Source organism: Argiope bruennichi, chromosome 10 (genome assembly GCF_947563725.1).
Source record: "Argiope bruennichi chromosome 10, qqArgBrue1.1, whole genome shotgun sequence".
Taxonomy (NCBI): domain Eukaryota; kingdom Metazoa; phylum Arthropoda; class Arachnida; order Araneae; family Araneidae; genus Argiope; species Argiope bruennichi.
Window position 1 is genome coordinate 7,008,342 of NC_079160.1, and position 21,795 is coordinate 7,030,136.

Here is a 21,795-nt window from a genome sequence, read left to right on the forward strand (position 1 = left end):
ATACAATTTAACTTTCTAGATATGAATTTTATAATAGATTTTAACTAGCACTTGTGCCAATCAGTATTCACCTCTTATTAATGTTATCTTTTTACCAACTTAATTGCAACTAGTTCTTAGAATGATGTCATAAACATTAATACTTTAAATAATATTTGTAAATTGTTCAAAACAATCCCTGGGGATACTATAAATCATATTTCGAAAAATATTAATTAATATTCAAATTTCAAAACAGGAAGTTTCTGTTTAATTTTGGTTCTAAAATTTCCAAACTTCTGATTTTATGAGTGGCCTCGTTCATTAATGTTGTTGTTTAGAATATGGCTGGTGAGTTCTTATCAGTTATCTACGATAAAGTTTATTGAAACGATGAAAATTAAGAAAAAAATTTAGATTTTTATTTATTTAGATGAATTCTAAATTTTCATATTTGCTTCCAGATATTTTCCAAGTTGAAATAGACTCCATTAAAAATGAAGAAACAGAAAATGGTAAGCATTGGTGAATGAACTTCACCTTTTGTTATCTACTTTGTTCATGGAACTCATGCTGTTCTTGGAGCGTAATTTCCTTTTCAGGGGGTGGATTACTTTACTTCAACTGTAGATTACGAAAATGTTGCAAAAGTAAATTTGTTAAAGTATCAGAGAATGTTCATCTTTAAATGTGAATAATTTTTGTATTAATGTCATCAATTAAATTTGTAATATTTCCTAACTTCGCAAAATATTAATTTTTTTTTTCATTTTTCAAAACACCATTTTGTGGATTAGTTTATCAATAATGAAAAATTAATTATATTTTATTTCTGCCAAATACTTGTTATAATTGGTAACATTTTCGAAAAATAGTAGTCAATGTTTTTTCTATGTTTTTTTTTTATTAAATAAGGAATGACATTTTTTTTATATTACTCCATTAATTTTTTATTGCTGTATTTTTTAAAGCTCCCTTTCCTCAGTAGAAATATGTATGATTAAAATATATTAGTCTGTAAAATAGTCTCTACTAAAATCTGTACTTTCACACATAAACATTTTCTTCTAATATGGAAGAATGTCAGTAAATTTTTAAATCGTCATTCTATGATTCTTTTTTAAGTTTGTGGAAAATATTTAACTTAAAATTAGTTTAATTATTTATTTCATATTTTAATAATGAATTATCTCTTTATTTAATTATTAACCATTTTATTTCTTTCTTTAATTATTTTCTCTATAATTTAGAGAAAATTCAGTATTTTTTTTAAATATATTTAGGCCGTTAGATGTTATTCTATAATGATTATTAGATGTAAATCAATAACAAAAATGTTTCAATTTTTCATTTAACAGATAATGCAGAAGAAAATATTTGGCACAAAACATTTTTTCTTTGGTATCTAAATTGGAGATATTGTTTATTTTAATCATTGTGAATTCATTAAAATTCTATGTTGTGAAATACATTTTTGATTTATATATAGTAAAATATCTGTAGAAAGCATTATTTTACCTCGAGAAATTATTTAAAACTTTTGAATAAGCCATTGAGATATTGATAAAATGTTTTGTAGTTTGAAATGTTTTTTATTGTAATTACTGAAATAATATATTCTATTAATTTATCAAATCATGAAAATAACTTTATTATTTCTTGTATATTCAGTATCTATTCAGGCAGAAGATTTAAGAATTTTTATTCTAAACAGAATATTAAATCTTTTGCCTGTGATTGATATTTAGAAAGAAAATTTTTTACTTTGATTTATATTGAAAATATTGCAAATTATTGGAAAATCTAATATTTTGTAGTTTTATTTTAGAATGTTTCTTTTTCGAATAAATGAAAAGAAAAAATATGATACAACCACTAATCTGTAAATATGTGAAATTGTTAAATATGAGCTGTATACTTTATTTCATATTTACCGATTTTTCTTTTGTTTAGAAAAATCTGGCAGAGATTGGTAAAAAAATCTGTGTCATGTTTTACCATTTTTTGTATTTTGTAAGGATTCTATACAATTATTTTCTTTTCCATCTGTAGACAAATTCCTGCAGATGAATAAAAGGTCCATTGGTAGATATATACCTAGAGATGAAACTACAGAATCAGAATGTGCAAGTGGTGATGCAGATGAAGAAAAAAGGAATTCAATGAGTAATGAGATTGAGATTGACTTTGAAAACTTTTTCTTAGATGAATTGGAAGAGTTAGCTAATAGTGACTATATACACAATAGGTAAAATATCTGTTCAATTTTAAATTTTTATCTTCATACATTTTTGTATGACTGTTTGAGGGTTCTGTATGACTGTTTGAGTGATGAATTATCTTTAAAATCTTATTCACCTGTGTTTATTTATTGCCTTAATTTAATGTTCTTCATTTAGCCGGAAAGATTTCATGAAGTATAATTAACAATTTAGTTTCTCTTTATCCATATTTAATGTTTAATTTTCATTCATTTTTTAATTAAAATTCAATTTATTAGAGAATTTAATCCAAATTTTTCGTATTAATATTGGCCCAGAACAGAAGCTTTTTTATTTTTATAATAAAACTCTGTATTTATATATATATATAGTTTATTTTTTTGTGGTAGAATTAAATGATTGAAAAGAAATAATAGTAACTTTTAAGAAGGTAGCATCATTTTCTTAAACTGTTTTCAGTTAACGTAATTTAAATTGTATTGTAGTGAGTGAAATAAGTATTATTAATCTTTTATTTATTAAAGTTGTTTTATTAGTTTGACTATATTTCCAGAAATGGAAATTTATACATAATTTTATGAAATAAAATTTTGATATTCAGTTCGATAAATCAAGAAGAATATACATATACATGATGCGTTTTAGGAATTGGGAAATTAATTACCTGTGTTTTAAATTTCATGCTTGAATAAATATAATGTTAAGTTCTTTTCAGTAAAGTTCTTACTCATGGTAGGTATTATTTTTCTTTGTGATGAAATAATTTTTATTTTGATAAAAAGTTTTAATAACTCTTTGACTGCTGACAAAACTTAAGCAATTGGTTTTTCTCAGTGCTATACTTAAAAATGCAGATTTTTATCATTTTTAAAGTAATATTCTTTCTGCCTGTTTAAAGAGATTGGTATTTCGCAGACAGTCGCCTGTATAAAATCAGATAAATGCATTCTTAAATAGTGGATGTTCATTTGTCAAAAGAAGGTAGATTATTAATAATTAGTTGATATAAAAATAGTTTTATTTATTTAAAATATATTAATATTTTGCACCTTATTCTGTTTTCTATAATTCTCTTTTCTACTAGTGAATTTTTTTTATGAGATTAAAAATCAGCTGTTTATTTCTTCTGTTTGTGTTATAAGTTTACGATTGTCAACAGATTTCAGAACAATTGCACTTCACAATTATGCTACATTTTTAAGTATTAAAAACTTGACATAAATAATTAAATCTTAACGATAAGATCTCTTAAAAATTTTATAGTAAATAAAACAGTTCAAACTGTTTAGTATTCTTTTCTGTTTTATTATGATTTTGTATTCCTTCACTGTTTTTATTTAAACTAAAAAACTGATTTAATTCATTTGTAATGTTACAGTTAGATTTCGTCAGAAGAGTTATCCACTAAAATAAATTAATAATTTTTTTTATGATTAAGAGTCGTATGATTTTGTTCATATATTTTTATATGAATTAATAATGTTGATTATTACCATGATATTCCAGTAATGATGATTATTTCCAGTAATATATTTTGCATTCATCTTCAAGCAAATGCATTTCTTTTTAATGTAGCATTTCTTTAAAAAAAATTTGGGGGGGGGAATTTTTCTAAGGCTTACACTTTTAACTTCTCGCACTGCCATGAGTGATCTAGAAGAAAAGAATTAGATTAAAATGATCTAAAAGGATTTCACTAAAAATTTGATGTTTTTTTTTAAATAAAAAAGGATAATTTATTTTGTACATGCGTTAGTATTTCAAGTTAGTTTTATGTTATGGCAGAATGAGTGACATGGATTAAAAAATATAGAGAAACTTATGCGATTATTCTTAATAAAAATTGCATAGCACGAAAAAATATTCAGGTGATTTCAAGAGCATCTTTCTTTCTTTTATCATATTAGAAAAGGGAATAAAATAATTATTATCTATTTACAGTTAAAGTAACTTCACATGTATGTGAATCTTTCAAATATCAGTAAATATATTGAATAATTTTGATGTAGAACAAGAACAGTGACTCTACTGGTGATTGAGGTAAACTGCTGATATTATCTTCGAATTGCTTCTAAAGAAAGGACTAAAATTTTATTCTTCTTAATATCCCTACAATGAGATTGTTAAGCATTTCTCTATTTCTAAGTTTTTGAAATTGAGCTTTCTTTTGTCTGAAAGGTAATTTCTAATTTAGTTCTGAAATAAATTTGTTCAACAATAATATATGTTTGTAATGTGATTTTGCTATTTCCTGCTAAATTCTGTGTAGCTGAAACAAAGTTGAAACAAAATTAATATTAGTATGTAGCTGAAACAAAATTAGTATTTCAAAAGTTTGCTTATATCTTTTACTCATATATGATTTGAGAAATCCCATAATCTCTTCGTAAAATGAATTTTTTCATTGTTCACTTCTGTAACTCCATAACTTCTTCAAACGTGCATGCATATATGCATGCATTCACACATAGGATGATTAAAAAAAAAAAGAAAAAAAAAAAAAAAGAACAAGCTTTTATTTCCTTAATTGTTACAATTAGACATTATTTTTGGTTATAGAGTTTCATCAAATAAAGTACCCTAATGTTCAAAAATACATTTGCTTCTGTAGAAATTAATTATTAAAATGAAATCTCTTTGCGGTTCAAACAGTAAAAAAATATCATTTTTTTTTTATTTTTTTACACTCATCTATAAGGACACAAAGTTTCATGCCTCTGTAAAATTTGCTTGAATGAAGTATGCATATCACTAAAGATTATGAAAAAAGTAGAATTAGAAAATAGATATTTATTACCCATTCTTAAATTTTTCAAAGAATGGTCAGATAATACATTAATAGAAGTACTTAAAAATATGCTCAAATGAATTCTTTTTGTGCAAAGTTCCATTCTTTTAACAGTACATTTGTATATGCCATCAAGTTCTCTTTAATTTCATGACATAAAGACAGGCTCTTTAAATTCGTCGCCAAAAACCTATAGAACAAGTATTGCTAAAAGCAGTTCATCTTTTAGTTCAGACAATGTCAGACAAAACTAAATAAATATTTGTCGCTATTCAGCATGCAGTTATACAAAATGGAACCAGCCAAAGAATTTCTAAAAATGCTTCATTTATTATAATGTACCACTCACAAATTTATAAATAAATTATTATTAATAATAAACCTTTAATATACTGAATGGATTTTTACTATTCCCAAAGTGATAGATTAATATTTCTATCTTGATTTAAAGAACATTCGCCTATCCAAATTACATTTATAAAAAAAAAAACGATTTTATCTAAAGTAGGATTAAACTGTACAATTTTGGACAGCAATCATAGATCCCAAGAATACTGTATGAATCCAGGTTATTACATCGAATATTTATACAACTATCATGAGGATAACTAGAAAATGTCAAAATATTTTCCACACCACATGTATAAAATGCTTCATTTTCCTTGTTCTTCTCTGAAAAGTTTAGACTCCTGTATATCGTAATCGCCAAACCATTCTGTGAAAACACTTCGTAGAAAAATGTTAGGAATTCAAAAAATTATATTAGTATTTTTCTGTAACAAGGCTGACATTACAGTCTGAATTAACAGAGTTTCAAATATTTCTTGTTACTGAAATATGCTATTCTTTCAGAAAGCACATAATTATGAAAAAAATTTATTTTCTTGTTAGGCGTCCCAGTGCTTTGCTGAAATATCTTAATATTCAGTTTCTTTTCCCATCTTTATAAAGTTAAAGTTAGAAGTCAACTAATTAAAATGTGCATGATTAGAAGATTTGCTTCAAATCATTATGATTATATGATGTAATACTAAAGAAATACATATGATACACAGATACATAAGAATTATTTATGATTGATGTATGGCAGCTTTTCCAAAATTAAGTAAATTTGCATTTCTGAAATAAATGTTGTCATCTGAACTTGTGGTAAGTCACATTAAATTTAAAAATGGGTACAAATTTGCAAATTTTATTGATAGAAATGTGAAGCTTTGTCTGTGCATAAATAAATGAAAGATAAATATTTTACTAACCCATACTTTTACATAATGGGGTATGCATAAGAATTTAATTTTTTTATTATCATCCCCCTCAGAAGCCAAAAGAGTTTCACACAATTGCCAACCTTATTTAATGAAACTTTGTAATAGGAGGTATATATCTAGGTTCAATATTTAGGAAAATAAAAGCTTGTTCTTCATTTTTGAGACATCCTGTATGTAATAATAATTTGCACTTTGTGGTGGCAATGCATGAATTCCCATGGGCTTTTGTATACATCTTTGTAAAATTTTCTTTTTAGTAACTGCTTCACTTATTGTTTGGGATTCACTAAATTAACTTGAATGGGAGGGGGCATCTTCCTACTTAACATGCAAAATTCGATTGGTTCTCTGATTCCATCAAAGTTCTTATGTATCTTGGTGTGAGGTGCTTGTTAGCAGCTTCCCATTGGTCTCCTGCGTTTACTGCATATCATCCAATGGACATTTTTACTGATCAAATCCATTGTGTAATTCTGTATTTTTACCCCCCCCCCCCCCCTCTTTCCTTCTAAGACAGACCTTTTCTAGATGATGATACTGCCCTACCTTGCACAAAATATATTCAGTTTTGGTTCCTTGAGTATGACTTATGAGTTCTAACATCTATCCTGAAAGGTAAGAAATAAGTAAGAAAAGAATTAATTGGTTCAGTTTTATCCCAGGTTTCTGCAATTCGTATCTTAAAATTTAGTCGTAACAGATGTCTGTGCATGCTATAGTGTAGTTTTGTTAGATTTGTCTTCTCAAGACGTATCTAGTAAGTTTCATTCTTGATTGTGTAACATATTTTTTAAACTGTTGAAATTCCACCCCCTCCGCCCCCCCCAAAAAAAATAAAAAAAAGAGATAAAGGTTATGTTAATCATATAGAAGAAACCAAACAGATTTGTATTTGCAATACTTGTTTGAAATTTAAAAAAGAAAAGAAGAAAAAAAAAATGAAGTCCTTTTCTGCCCAATTAAATTATCTCAAAAATGTTAAAAGTTTGTCAGATTCATAAGTGTGAAAATGGTTGCATCTGTTTCTTTCTTTTCTTTTTTAAATCTTCATGCTAACTGGAAAAGTTTTCCTCTCTACTTCGCCGCATCCTTAAATAATGCGATTTGCATTGTAAAGTTTCGTATTTGGGCCCTTTTACTTATGACACGTTGGGCTCGAAATGAACACAAATTTGCATTTGTTATCAAGACTACATACGGAATTTAATTTATCCATTTGCCACGTTTTAGTTATCTCTTTTCAAAACTTGCAAATAACTAAACACTTTGCTTGGCGAGATCCGAAATATGATATACCTCCAGAATTCTCTTCATAAAAATGATGCCAAATTTCACCAGTGTAACTTATAACTGCACATGCATGCGAATATGTTAACGGATGCTATTCAAAAGCTGCAATAAATTTACAATCCTAATGTTACTAAATTTCGCCTTAGGCTGTTGTATTTTCGAGTTGGTGTTACCGCAAAATAAAGTAATTAAAGAAAATCGTGTCGGCAAACGGATAGACGAAAGTAGATTTCTGTTGTCCGTAGATGTAAGGAAAATTAATCGTCTCTTCCTTTCCTTCTCTGATATCAGAAGAGTGGGTGAGAATGTAACTGATGGGAACTTTCCAGCGAAGTTAATTAACTGTTGGCAAGTGGAAAATTATTTTTCACTCCATAGTTTTTAAATAGCTGCAGCTGCCGAAAAAAATCTTTATAATGAGGTGTTAATTCGCTTAATTATATTTTCAGTTGTAAAATAAGTAGGTGTAAATGAACGTTTCAACTCCACCACCATCATTTGCATTCGTTTCCATTGAAGAGCCCATCACTGTTCGTGCGACACATCATTCACTAGTTAAAATCAATTAGAAACCTCTCTAGTGATCGTGTCTCTTGTACTAGATAAAATGGAACTAAACGATAAATAATTAAACGTTGAAAACAGATTCTTGATATACAGGTTATTACAGATGAAACCGGGAACGAACCTGAACTGGTTTTTCGAATCCAAGGAGACACACATTCATCAAAATCTCAAGATCGCGTTTTTTGACTTTTGCTTTTCGTTTAGAGAATGCAAATTAAAAATAGAATTCGCCTATTTCTCAATAATAATTTTTTGCGAGATTTAAATGAGTATGATACGGTTGCCTTTACGGTCTTTATGATAGAACCGTTTTACTGCCTTTAACTTTTAAGATTTATAAAAATAAATTTGATGCATAGAAATTTCGATACACTGAAATACAAATTGTAAAATGTTCATCATTTCCGTATTCAAAGTAATTATATATAGTTCATTTTTGTGAGTTAAATAAATTTAAACGTTTAAAAAATTTTAATTTTTTAAAACATACAGTTATATGTCATTTCCAAATTTGCATACAGTGTTTTAAAAAAGAATAAAATCTGATTGCCTATAAAAAACGGTGCTAGAAATTATTTTTCACTTTTATGTAGTTGCACTTTTCGGACACTTATTTCTTTTTTAAGGTCCTATTCATTATACGAAATCCGAAGTTGAAGTTAATGTAAAAATAAAAACCCTCTCCTGGTTTAGAAAGAAATCGCCGAGCGATGCTCTGAATAAATATATAATACATTGGCATTTTTTGTTTTTACTTTCACATATGCGAAGTATTCAAAGAGTAAACTATTGTAATCATTAAGAAGAAATTCTAACTCGACAATTTGATGCATTTTAATGTTTCAGGCTACCCCGAATTCGGAAAATACATTTTTGGAATTATGTCTGTCTGCCCATCTGTCTGTAAACACAATAATTCAAAATGTCTTTGATGCAGGCGAATGAAATTTGGTATATGGATTTTATATAAAATTTTTAGATTTCTTTCAAATTTTTAAGAAATTCCATTCAAAGGAAGCCTACCTGTCCAGATACAAACGAAATATAAGACTTTAAGAGCAGGATAAAAAAAATTTGGCACATGGATTTATCTTCTAAAATGTAGGTCCTTATTAAATTTGGAACCAATTCCTCTAAGAATTGACTATCTGATTTGCTATCGCTTGTACACGATAACTCAAAAATGCAATTACTTTAACAGATGGAATTTAATGTCTGCTCTTGTGTCTCTACAATTGCAGTTCTCTAAAAAATGTTGATTTTAATTTTTTTTAAAAATGTGGTCCAAAATATATATTCGGTTTTCTGGCACTTGTGTATTTACTCATGACAGCGAATCATACAGTGGTGGCCAAAAGTGTGGACATTTTTTGATAGTTTCATGTTTTTCAACTTTGCATGCTTGTACGATATATTAATTTTTACTTAAATACAAATGTTTATATATCAAATTGAAGGTAATTTAATGTAGAATTTAATAACAAACACAGTATTACAATATCTGTATTACAAAAAAAGTTACGCTCATTTTAGTAGAACAAACAAACACAAATCGTTTTGAATAATGATGTATTTTGTAATAAAAGCGTACTAGCCAATCACAAACACTGTTCTGAGGACCCATCAAATATCTGTAACTATAGTTTAGGTTATTTGGATGGTAAAAGAGTTATTGTGGAAATATTTTGCGGAATGATGCATACTAGTACAATTAAACAGAGTATTGCTGTTTTTGAATATTTTAAGTCCTTTATTTTAATTAAACTAATTTTAAATAATATCACCAACAAGAAGAACTGATTGGACATTTACAAAAAGAAGCCGAATTGCCATATTGAGAGAAAATGGCCTCTCTTATGCTGAAATTGCAAGTTAAGTTGGTGGTTAAGTGACTTGTTCTGGTGTACGAAAGTTCTGTTTACGTTATGAAAAAACGAAATCAGTGGAAAATAAGGCCAAATCAGGCTGAAAAAAAATGCACAAGTGCTACTGCCGATAGAAAAATTAAACGGCTATGCCTTCAAGATAGAAAAAAATTCATCAGATGCCATTAGATGTGAAATGAATGCAGCGGGTATTGTAGTAAGTTCAAGAACAATAAGAAGAAGGTTATCAGGATTTGGACAACAGGCTAGAATTCCAAGGAAAAACCATATTTAAATCAAAAGCAACGCGGAAAACGAGTTAAGTGGGCAAAAGAAGACATTAAATGGTCAGAAAATGAATGGAAGCAAGTAATCTGGAGCGATGAGACTAAAATATCGCTCTTTGGTAGTGATGGTAGAAAATACGTGAGACATAGAGTAGGTGAAACGCTTCATCCTGATTGCATTGAAGCAACTATAAAAACAACAATAAATGCCATGATTTGGGCATGTATGTCTGCAGATGGTGTGCGCCGAATTTGATGGCATCCTGAATGCCAAAAAATACATCGAAACTGTCCTGAAACCAAAATTGATACCTTCCATCAGGGATTTCTTCCCCAACAAAGCACCATTTGTTTTTCAGCAGGATTCAGCTCCATGCCACACAGCAAAAGTATGCCAAGCATGGTTTCAAAATAAAGTCATATATGTATTACCATGGCCAGGAAACAGCCCTGATCTCAATCCAATTGAAAATTTGTGGCGACGTTTGAAAATTCTTGTACGAAAAAATCGTCCATCCAATAAAAGACAATTTATTGAATCTGTAATTGATTCTTGGCACCATGTGATTACGAAAGATGAACTCCAAACACTCGTTCACTCGATGAAAAGACGTTATTTAGCTGTCTTAAAAAATAAGGGTTATCCTACTAAGTATTGATTGTGCAAGTATCACTTTAAAAAAATGCAAATCTAAAATAGACCTTGCTAAAATGAGCGTAATTTTTTTTTGTAATACAGATATTGTAATACTGTTTTTGTTATTAAATTTTACATTAAATTACCTTCAATTTGATATATAAACATTTGTATTTAAGTGAAAATTAATATATTCTACAAGCACGCAAAGTTGAAAAACATGAAACTTTCAAAAAATGTCCACACTTTTGGCCACCACTTATGTCCAAAAAAAAATTCGTCCGATAATTTTTTTGTAACCATCGTTTGCCAGAGGCATGGCGTTAATGCTCAAGTATCAGTTTTCTTTACTATATTACGAAGCCAGAACTTATATATGAATGACTGTGAAACTAAAATTATGAGCAATCTTGATGTTCACGACTTTTATTAATGCTCTAAATTTTATATTTTTGTTTTTTTTGGGGGGGAGGGGGACGTTTACACTTTTATTACTAGAGAGTCGGTGAGAAAGCTGAAAAGTGGTGAAAAAAAGTGATCATTCTGTCTGTTTTCATAAACAATCTTCAATAAATCTGTTGTAAGAAACGGTGATATTAAATTTCATTTGTTATACAGTCACCTTTTTTTTTTTGTTGAGAAATATATTCTTAATAAAGTCCTTTAATTTAGTATTTGAGACTTCGATTTTATATGCTTTATAACTCACTTTTGGTGGTTGGAGATTTGTGCTGAATGAAGAAACTCCTGTTTTAAATGAACGTTGTAGGACATGGAAGCTGACAAATCCTTTGATTGTCAGCCCATCACAGTGCGTGTATTTGAACAAATACGCAATAAGTGAAAATAAAACATCACATTACTGTCATCAAAATCTTAAATGTCATATTTTGAATACAGTCAGTGGAAGAAAAGACAGTTATTACAGACTCAAACCTCGGGTGTTAAGTAAGACTATTTATTAAGATTAATTTTTTAAGACTATTATTATCAGACTACTATTTTATTACATATGCATTCTTGCGGAGCTTTGTGCGTACTATTGTGGGGAGATTCGCACGAAACTGTTTTATCAGCTTCAATGAAAAATTGTATTCCATTGATGCTTTGATGAGATATGTAGTGTTTTGAAAACGAATAGAAAAAACTGAATTTTAAATTTCTTTTTGCCCATTCCACATTATTTTGAGGCGGGATATTTTTTTTTTCTCCAAATTTGAATTGAAGGAGTCTAAAATTTGATTTTTAGTATCGGAATTTTATTTCTAAGGAAGGTGTCAGTGAAGACGTGCAGTTCGCTCGAAATATCTCCACTAATGAAGCGGAAAACATTTTCAAGATAAGCCGGAGTGTATTGGCAACATCGTGTTATTCGAAAATGCAGTGGTTCCTGCCCTGTTCATGTGATATGAATAAATATCTTTTTTCGGAGTGAGGGCGATGCCATCTGTTCTCATATCAGACTGCAGAAGGGCGGTTGTGGGGGGCCCTTTTAGGTTAGCCCCATCATTCTCGCAGTCCCCTCAGCTCGCTTGACAGCTGAATGGCCGTGGGCTGCCTGCCTTTGATCCTGCCGGGGTGGGCCGCATTTAGGGGGTTTATTGCCACACGAGCTCCGAAATTAAGAAAAAAGGAACGTTTTTCGGGGTGTTCCAGTCCCATTCTCCCACCCACATGGCCAGGAGAGTTTGCTTCTTCAGTCTGCCTTCTTTTGCGGACTGGATATCGATCGGGCATCGGCTTGGGGGAAAAATAAAAATGAATGAGAGAAAGAATGAGTATTTTTGCATTTTCCTGTGTGCCGTGTTTCCTCAGTGTGCACTATTGCCAATAGATGGACTTACACACCAAGGCGGATTTTGGCTATTATTGTAGTACAAAACAAGTCCAAGGGGTAAGTTACCGTACGATATCCTTTTCTTAGCTGTTCTCGCAGCTGTGGTGAATTCATATTCAACGGCATTACTTTATTTATTAAACTTTATTTATTAAATCGACCTTTTTTCCAACAAATTAAAAAGTGCAAAATCAAATTGAGTTTACATCTTACAGCGTTTCCAAATTGAAAAAGTCCGTCGCTATATTCGATTTTTTTTTTCTTCCTTTTCTAATAAGCAGTGCTAAATTTTAGAAAAAAAAAAAATGAAACAATATAAATGGCTGGAAATCTCCATATAGCAAAAGTAGAGGGGTGTGGAAAGGCCGTCAGTAATGTTTGGATGATGCCAATGCTGCAACGTATCATCGGTATTTTTGATTATTCGCTTCATGTACGAATCTAGTTTCAACGATTCTAGTTTTGTGTATTTCTACGTAATTCAAAATTTGTAATATACTTCTCCAATTTATGAAAAAAGGAACTCTTAAAAACTGGCAAATCTGAATACTAAAGTTGGGGAAGAAAAAAAAAAGGGAGTTTTAAATATCTTTTGTTTATTTTTTACGACTTGACTGGTGTATCGAAACATTTTCATTTGGGAAAAGGGAGGTGCTTATTTTAGAGCAGAAATTTTTGTCCATCAAAAATGAGGACAGGATTAGCGATTCATTGTAAAAGGGAAGTTATTGGAGTTTAATTCATATGTTTTTGGTTTCTAAAATTGTAAATAAGTATTTTCAGTTCGAATATCGTTATAACCTGCCTTTTTGCAGGTTATTGTGATACTAAAGTTTATATATATGTCATTTTTTAGTTGTCACTTAAAAAGAAATTTGTGTTACACGAGCGCCGTGGGAAACTATTTCCTTTGTTCATTATATAATTTATATTTTTCAGTGATTCGTCAAAAAAAGAAAATTTGGGGCTTAGATTTATATGTTTCAGGTTTCGCAAAGATGTTTTCTCTTATAGATTTTCTAAAAAAATAAATTATCTTCTTTAGAAATAATATATATATTTAAATACTGTCGGACACCAATTATCCAAAACCAAATTATCCGTATTTACTTTTAAAAGGAAGGAAAACCGCTAAAATCGATATATATATATATATATATATATATATATATATATATAATGGGAGTGTAATCATACCTACATAGATCATTTAATTAACAGTTTGTTTTCTATGCAAACAAATATCAAGTTTTCAATTTTCTGTATCGTACGTTGTTAAACCTAATTCCGCTCAAGTTGATTTTTTTCTTCTGTATTTTATAGTTACTTCTCAGTTTTATCCAATCATTCGAAATTTTGTAAAATCGAATCGTCCCTATCCCCGCTTAGTTTGGATAATTAGAGCTCTTCTTTGCCAATTTTAAGTGTTTTTTTCAATCATGGAAATAGTGAAATTTAAAAGATCTGGATGTTATTTAACTACAACAAGTTGCTTAGTTGAAAATGGCACATAAGAAAATGCAATCAACCGGCTTTTCAATGCTGTGGCGTATTGAATCTTTTGACATTCCTATACGTTTCAGGTGGAATAACGGTACGCATTTAATACCAATCTATAGTTTTTGTTACTTTTTGGGCAAATTATAGTTCTTGATTTTTCAAGTTGAATAACATTTCCTTTATAAAACACTTATTTTAACTTTTTCTGTGTTATTGTTTAGTACTAAAAAGCTTTGTTGAATTTTTCGATGAATTATTTTTATTTTTGACGTTTAAGTTAATTTACTGATATTTATAATTGATAATCTAATAATTGTCTAGATTGCATCATTTGTCCGTAAATTTAAAAAAAAAAAAACAGCCCGCACTTAGCTTTATTTTGATTGATTATAGATCATATTCAGCTAATTGATATACCCATCGTAACTGAGAATGAAAGTATTTTGCTATTTAACTTGGATAATATTTTAAAATATAACGAATAATAAACAAAAATGAACTCATTTTTATAGAAATATATACAATTTTTTTGTAGCGTAAATGATACTTTTATTTAAAATATTATAATGTACAAAATCGAGTATCGTCCGCAGATTAATTTTCCGTGAAATGAGAACCTATTGCATCGAGTACTTTTTAAATCTCGTAGATTCACAAAAAATTGCTGACTACTTTTAACGATTTTCAAGAATTTTTGAATAACCATTGTTTTTAGTAAATAATTCATAATTTTTAAAGAATGATGTAAGATTAAAGGTGTGGCAAATAAACAATTTAAATTATCTTTGATATTTTCACTGAGCAGGAATGGCAATACTAAAGATACAATGTTCTCTTCTATGTCTGGAAATATAATGTTTAATTAGCATAGCATCGACCATTTAATGAATTGTCCCTAAAATTTTCCTTATGTTTCAAAGCGTTTCATCTGAAGAAAATTTATGAAATAGTTTTGGATTTTTACAGAAGATTAACCATCTAAGATTTTGGATTTTTATTTATATAGATATTTCTAGAATAAAGTAGCCGAAAGTATTTCAGGCTTAGGGGTGCTTCATATTTTTGTTCCCTATCGACGGCGGCTGTGACACACCAGAGTATCATGTGCCGTGACTCATGCGCATCGATCGTTTCGCGTGATTAGAAGCGAGTTTACAAATCGGAAAAACCGCATATATTATGTTCACTGGAAGAAGATAAATCATTCTGGTTTTCCATAGTTTTAAAATAGTTTTATTTTCTTTGTTTTTTGTAAATTTGAAAAGTCTGGCAACCCTGCACTGCCGTGTAATAATTTCAGATTATAAATGCTTAAAGTGATTGCTTGAAAACAGATATTTTTCTTATTTTTATATCTATCGCTCACTAATCGGAAAAATCATGTTTCTATCATTATTTGCCTCTGTGTTTCGATCAATAGCCTGACGAGATGGTTCATTTAAATGAAGTGTACTTATGCGAGTAAATGAGTTTATACAAGCCTTTGGAGCTTTGTTTTGAGAAAGTTGATTGGTTTACACTTTGTACTAACAGATCTCTGACTGGTTTGCAAATTCACCGAAATATCTTATTTTTGCGTTAATAAGTCAAAAGGCAGATATTCATAGGTATTATCATTCAAAGCAAAAAAGAATACGCAAAATTCTTATACATCTGAAATATGCTACGCACTCTTATCAAATTGCCAATGTAGAATTACTTCCTGTAGATGATAGAAAAGAACCAGATATAAATTATCACTGGTAAAATATGTATATTAAAAAAACGAATAAAAGGCAGGTAGGGGACCTGTTGGCCTGGTGTTTTTTTAATTTGCGTTGAGCTATATATGAAGTTTCACTTCTTGCTTAATTTTCTATTTCCTTTCATGGTTGACGCACTGTTATCAAGTAATTCGAATTTTGATAAAACCAGATTTCATTTATAATAAACGGTTATTTAAAATCAATATAAATTACTTTTTTAAAAAAATTTCATTTGAATGGAAATTTTATGAATAAAATTGGAAGACAGAAGACTAGCATACAATAATGTTTCTCTATTGTCAAATATTTTTTTTTAACTCCGAAATGAATTTTTTATTTCTTGAAGAACGAAAAACTGTCATGTATATTGAAACGTATCTCTTTCGCTTAGAAATATTGAAAGTATAAGTCTTGAATAATTTATATAATTTTAAAAAAAAGTGTTGGAAGTTCCAACGCAAAGCGAGTTTAGGAATAACATATTTTCGCAGTTTCTTAACGAAATGGATTATTTTATTTGAAAAACTTCATTATACTTGGAATTTTGACTATTATTCTTGAATTCTACCAAATTTATCTAGTGCCAATATTTCGTGGCCCAGAGTCAATGAAAAATATAATCATAATTTTTTAACTATTATAGAAGACCGGGATTATTGCAAGTGCATCGAATCGATCAACAGCAAATAAATCGCTTGATTTTAATTAGTGTTAGACGATATTAACTATTTTTAATAATTATTTTTAATGCGAAACGCTTTTGTGATGTTGCGAAAGCCGTATAGAATATATGAAATCCTACTTCTATGCTGTTATTGACAGATGGAGTTAAAAAAAAGTATAAATGCAGTTGTGCTAAATCAACGAGAACACGCTGAGTATAAAAACATTTTGAGCGCTATTTTAACTTACAAGAAAGTGCCTTTTTGAAGTACAATCTTTTGAAGTACAAGTCGAGGCAAGCGATTTTCTAAACTTTAAGATGATTAGCTTCTTACAGTATTTTTCGAGAGAATTCTGACACTTAATTGTTCTCTCTGATTATTTTGAAATGCCAAGTTTCTGTTTAGAGAATTAAATAAACCGTTTACAAAATTGTGGTGCAAGAGGAAGTTGGGATTAGGAGAGGGGCTTGAATAAATTAACATATATGGGACGTAGCAGGAAATATAGAAATTTTCAGTCCACTCTTCCAAACTTAAAATTGCGAAATGAGTTCTATGAATCATAGAAGCTGTGAAGAATAAATGGAAAATGAATGTCTACGTATCAAATATCATTAATCCTTTTTTGATAGGGATTTATTCATTAGTAAAATGTTACATTAATATACGCTAAAACTTTGTAGCATTTTAATTTATTTTTAATTTTAATTTGTTTGATTTACAGTGGATATTTCTTGAACTACAAAATTAATCTATAACGAGTAAACTTTATCTTTGTCCTAAATTTTTGGGGAATGAACTAAATGCAAATGCATGCTGCAGTGTTTCCGTTGATGTCTTTGAAGTAGTTTGGTGACTTGACCAAGCATTAAACTACATTAAAAGGTTGCTTGAAAGCTTTACCTATATTTACACGATTTGGCGAAATGTAAACGTAAGTCATATGGGTATGAATGCTATCTATATATTAAAAATAATTAGATGACCCAATTACTGATCATATTTCTTCAATTTTTAGTTCATATAAAACTATCCCTGCTCTCGATAGAAATCCGAAAAAAGGAAGGAAAACCGCGACCGAGTTTTCCAGAGCTCTCTGTTTTTGTACCGATTTCATCAGTTCTTATTTCACCAGGAAGCACCTTCTGAATCCTAAATATTTCCCCACTACTTTCACTTTTGAGATATATAACTTTGTCAAAGCTCCGGACCTTAACAACTGAAGCGGTTTTGTCAGTTTTATTCGTTAATTATTTTTGCCACTTTGCAAGCATAGCTAAACTAATTATAAAGTTCTGTTTTTTTGTTTTGTGCAAATATGACTTACGATGGATGGATGACATTACTAAATTGTTGCATTTTTATCATGGTGGGCGAATAACTGATCATCGAAGGCAGCTGAGTCTATAATAAATCGATATAAATAACGATTTATGATAACAAAATTTTTTCATGTAGAAAAATATCGTGATTATCCCATGAAAACTAACTACTGATCCTCTCATTTCGGAATAACATACGCGTTCTCTATTGCCTTTCATAATGAATCTCCAGGATTATCTGCCAGTAGTAATTAAGTTCCAGCCTTTAATGAGGATGAAATTAAATTTGATTGCAACAAATAATATGCTTCCATTGAGGGTCAACAGTTATACCGTCGAGATTGTAAAGCAATTTAAGTAGCTGATCTCAATCCGTAATGATATAGAAATCGAAATAAAAAATAGAGTATCCATAGTTAATGGATGCTTCTATGGTCTTAGAAATCAACTTAAATCGAAAGTGATTGTCATAAAAATAAAAATAGGATTTTGATAAGACTTGTTCTTCTCTACTGGAGTGAATTTTGGGCACTTAGCATAGCCGAAAAGGACATGCTGTTGATTTTTGAAAGAAAAATCTGATGGATGATCTTGGGGTCAATAAAACAAAATGGTGTGTGTAGAATTGTATCTTACCATGAAATCTATTAAAAATAAGACCAATCGACATTATAAAAATAGTAAAAACATCTCGTAATAGATGGTTGGGTCATATATCTAGGTGTGCTGATGCATTCCTACTTAAAAAATGAACTTAGAGGGAAATCGAGGAAGTCCACCCACCAAATGACTAAATAGTGTTGAAAAGAATCAGATGGAGAAAACATGGAGAGAGCTTCGGTCTCTAATTAAGTTCCAGTAAAAAATGCTTTCGGTACTTCCGTAAATTAATAATAAACACAAAAATCTTGTGCAATCGATTCTTCACTAACAAGTTGAGTTGTTTACTTAACCCCTTCGCATATAATAATGAATCTGGTTCGCGCATTGAATTAAATCAGCAATTAAGTAAAAGTATTAAATGCAAAAAAAAAAAAAATGCTTCAATATCTCAAATGCCGTTATATTATTATAGGAATTAAAATAGTAAGAAATGTCCCAGTTAGGATGTGTTATCTCATTAGGGAGTTAAGTAAATTCGTAGTTCGAGGGGGGTGATATTTGCGCGATTTCTTTACTAACGACGGCTTGCCTTTGAGAGATTATTATTAGATGGCATTTGGAAGAAATGCTCTTTTACAGTGAAAAAAATGTTCTGCTCAACTTCCAAAATGAGAGAGTTATCTCGAGATCAATGATTGGTTGATCTGATCGGGATGCATAAAAGCGCGAGCGATATCTCTTTCCCATTCTGCAGAAGCGAATCTCTTGAAAACAGGATTAAGATCCCGAATCTTGCTGTACTCTTCTTTGCGGACAGGATTAAAGGGGGGAGGGGGTGTATTGATTTTGTGTCGCTTCTCCCTCCTGAATTATCAAGAAAGGTGTTCGCCTGCCAAGGGAAACCGATGTGTTTTATTGCTGCTCTATAATTCTGAGTGCCCTCTTAAGAATACCATTAACGTGAATTTTTTACAAAGGAGAACAACCTCTAAATTTCCGCCAGATCTCCTTCAGGTACGTGATTTGAAATACTATTTATTTTACAGGACGCGGCCTTTTTAAAGTCGTTCTCATAGGGCAGAATTTTGGTTGGTTCAGTAAGCTTTGGCTTTACCATTTGCGAAGTGAGACTATTGTAATTTGAAAAAAATATGAGAGTTCTTAATTTCATATCTTCCTGGTCTCTAATAAAAAAAAATATTTTTAATTAAGCTTGTCTATCTGCAGTTGAATTATGAACTCAAAAAACTAAATTGTTAGTGCTATTGCTTTATTGTTGCCAGAATTTTAGTTGCGTATCAGATTACTTGTTTGTAATTTTGTTTGTATGCGGATGCAATAACTTCAAAATGCTGCCAGTTAGATATTTGAATTCCATTCTGTGATCTTTGACCTAGAGAATGTAAATCGGTATCATATTTTGGAGTCTGGGCTGTGGTTTTTTTTAACAAATGCATATTCATTGTCATTTGTCTTGACTCAACAAAGTGGCTAAGTACCAAATTGTGAAAGCACGCAAAGAGACCATTGGTTGTTTTAAGAGAAAGTATTAAGTACTGAACATGAGGAAGTAAGTGATACGTATATTAGATTGAAAATTTAGTTCCAAATTTATTTCGAACGAAAAATTCGGTAACTGAAATTTAAAAACAAGTATAAGCTTATATTTGAGATACTTTACCGTTTGTTTAATCAATTTGTTTAATTGAATTGAAATTGATTTTGAAATTTAATTATTTCTGGGCTTGACCGTTTACAGGCCATTGCTCCCATTTGAGAACATCGAATAGAAAATTCCTTTAAAAAGGAAATTTCCTTCATAAATGGAAGAAAAATGGTCATTTACAATCGAAAGATAATTTCGTTTTCATTTTCAATTTGGTGTATAAGATGAAAACTAAACACGATTTTCATTCACATAAAATGGGCGATATACAAAACGTAATAAAAATTATCTTTTTATTTTTAAGTTTTGAATTGTACCAAATATAAAAATTCTTGTTTAGAGAATAGAATGTTAAGAAAATAATATTTGGAGAAAAAACGCATCAAAATTTCCACAAAGAAAAAAAAAATCCGCGTTATTAATAACATTTTTGGCGTACGAAACTGTGAATGAATGTATATAACTTATTGTGAATTTTATTAAACATAAAAAGCAATCCGTCTTTCAGGTTGAGGAAATACCCATTTTGTTGTAGAAATCTCTTAATTTTTGTGGGGGAAGGGATATTTTATTTATCAATAATCTGAGGAATTTGATTTGAAAATATTCCCGCACAAAAAGGATTTTTACACCGTTTTAAAGTCTAAAAAAAGTATCTTTTCTATAATGTCAATTTAATTGCTATAAAATTCTTTATATATATAATTGAATTTTAAACGCATTTTTAATTCTATTTCACAACATTATTTTCATATTTGTGAATGAAACTGAATTCACTTTCATTGTTTCATCAAATATTTGTTCCCTCGTTGAAAGTTAGAGGGATTCTGTGTAATGTCTGCGTAGTTTTATAGGGCGAGTAAAAAAGGTTACAATACCGCGCTAAATTTAGAAAGTAGATGAACTGGACATAACAGCACTATGATGTCATGGAACTGATCTCCATTAAAAAGTTCATAATAAAAGTGAAATATTGAATTGAAGTTTTATATAACCAATATATATTAACTAGCTGGTTGCCGAAGGTGACTGGTCATTGAATAAAATGTATTGCTATAATATCTGATCGTGATCCATCCGTGTGAAAACTATTCACTGATTCTTGTAAGAGAGTCAATCTAGTAAAAGCTGTTTTATTGCATAATAATAGTATTTTTGCTCCGTTTTCTGTAATTCATTAAAAGAGTAATCCAAAAGCTTAGATATTATTCTAATTGAAATAAAATATCAAGAATTTAAATGGCAAATTTGTGCGTGTTTCAAAAATTAATATATTATGAGGCTGTGTTATATGCCCTGTTTCTCAAACGTGTAGAATCAATAAATGTGACACTGAGTTTAAAAAAAAAATGACTTCTAGGGACAGTTTATATCCTCAATGAATGAATGTGATTCCATATAATATTGCGAATGTTTTATTACCTCCTTTTCATTTAAAATTAGGTTTGATAAAAGAATTTTTTTACAACTTTGTATAGAAATCGTGATTACTTTCAATAATTTGAACGATCGCCCCCCCCCCCAATTTATGGAAAGGCAAAACCAAAGAAAGTA

General features: G+C 29.6%; 1 protein-coding gene across 1 annotated transcript in view; it reads left to right on the forward strand.

Moving 5' to 3' along the window:
- Positions 1 to 291: 291 nt before the first annotated feature.
- Positions 292 to 21,795, forward strand: part of LOC129987607 (serine/threonine-protein phosphatase 4 regulatory subunit 1-like) — a 112,612-nt gene continuing 91,108 nt past the window's right edge. Inside the window, exons 1-3 of the mRNA XM_056095566.1 lie at positions 292 to 330; positions 444 to 494; positions 2,032 to 2,227. Coding sequence (XP_055951541.1) covers positions 324 to 330; positions 444 to 494; positions 2,032 to 2,227 — 254 coding nt within the window. The 5' untranslated portion in view covers positions 292 to 323. The remainder of the gene's footprint in view (positions 331 to 443; positions 495 to 2,031; positions 2,228 to 21,795) is intronic.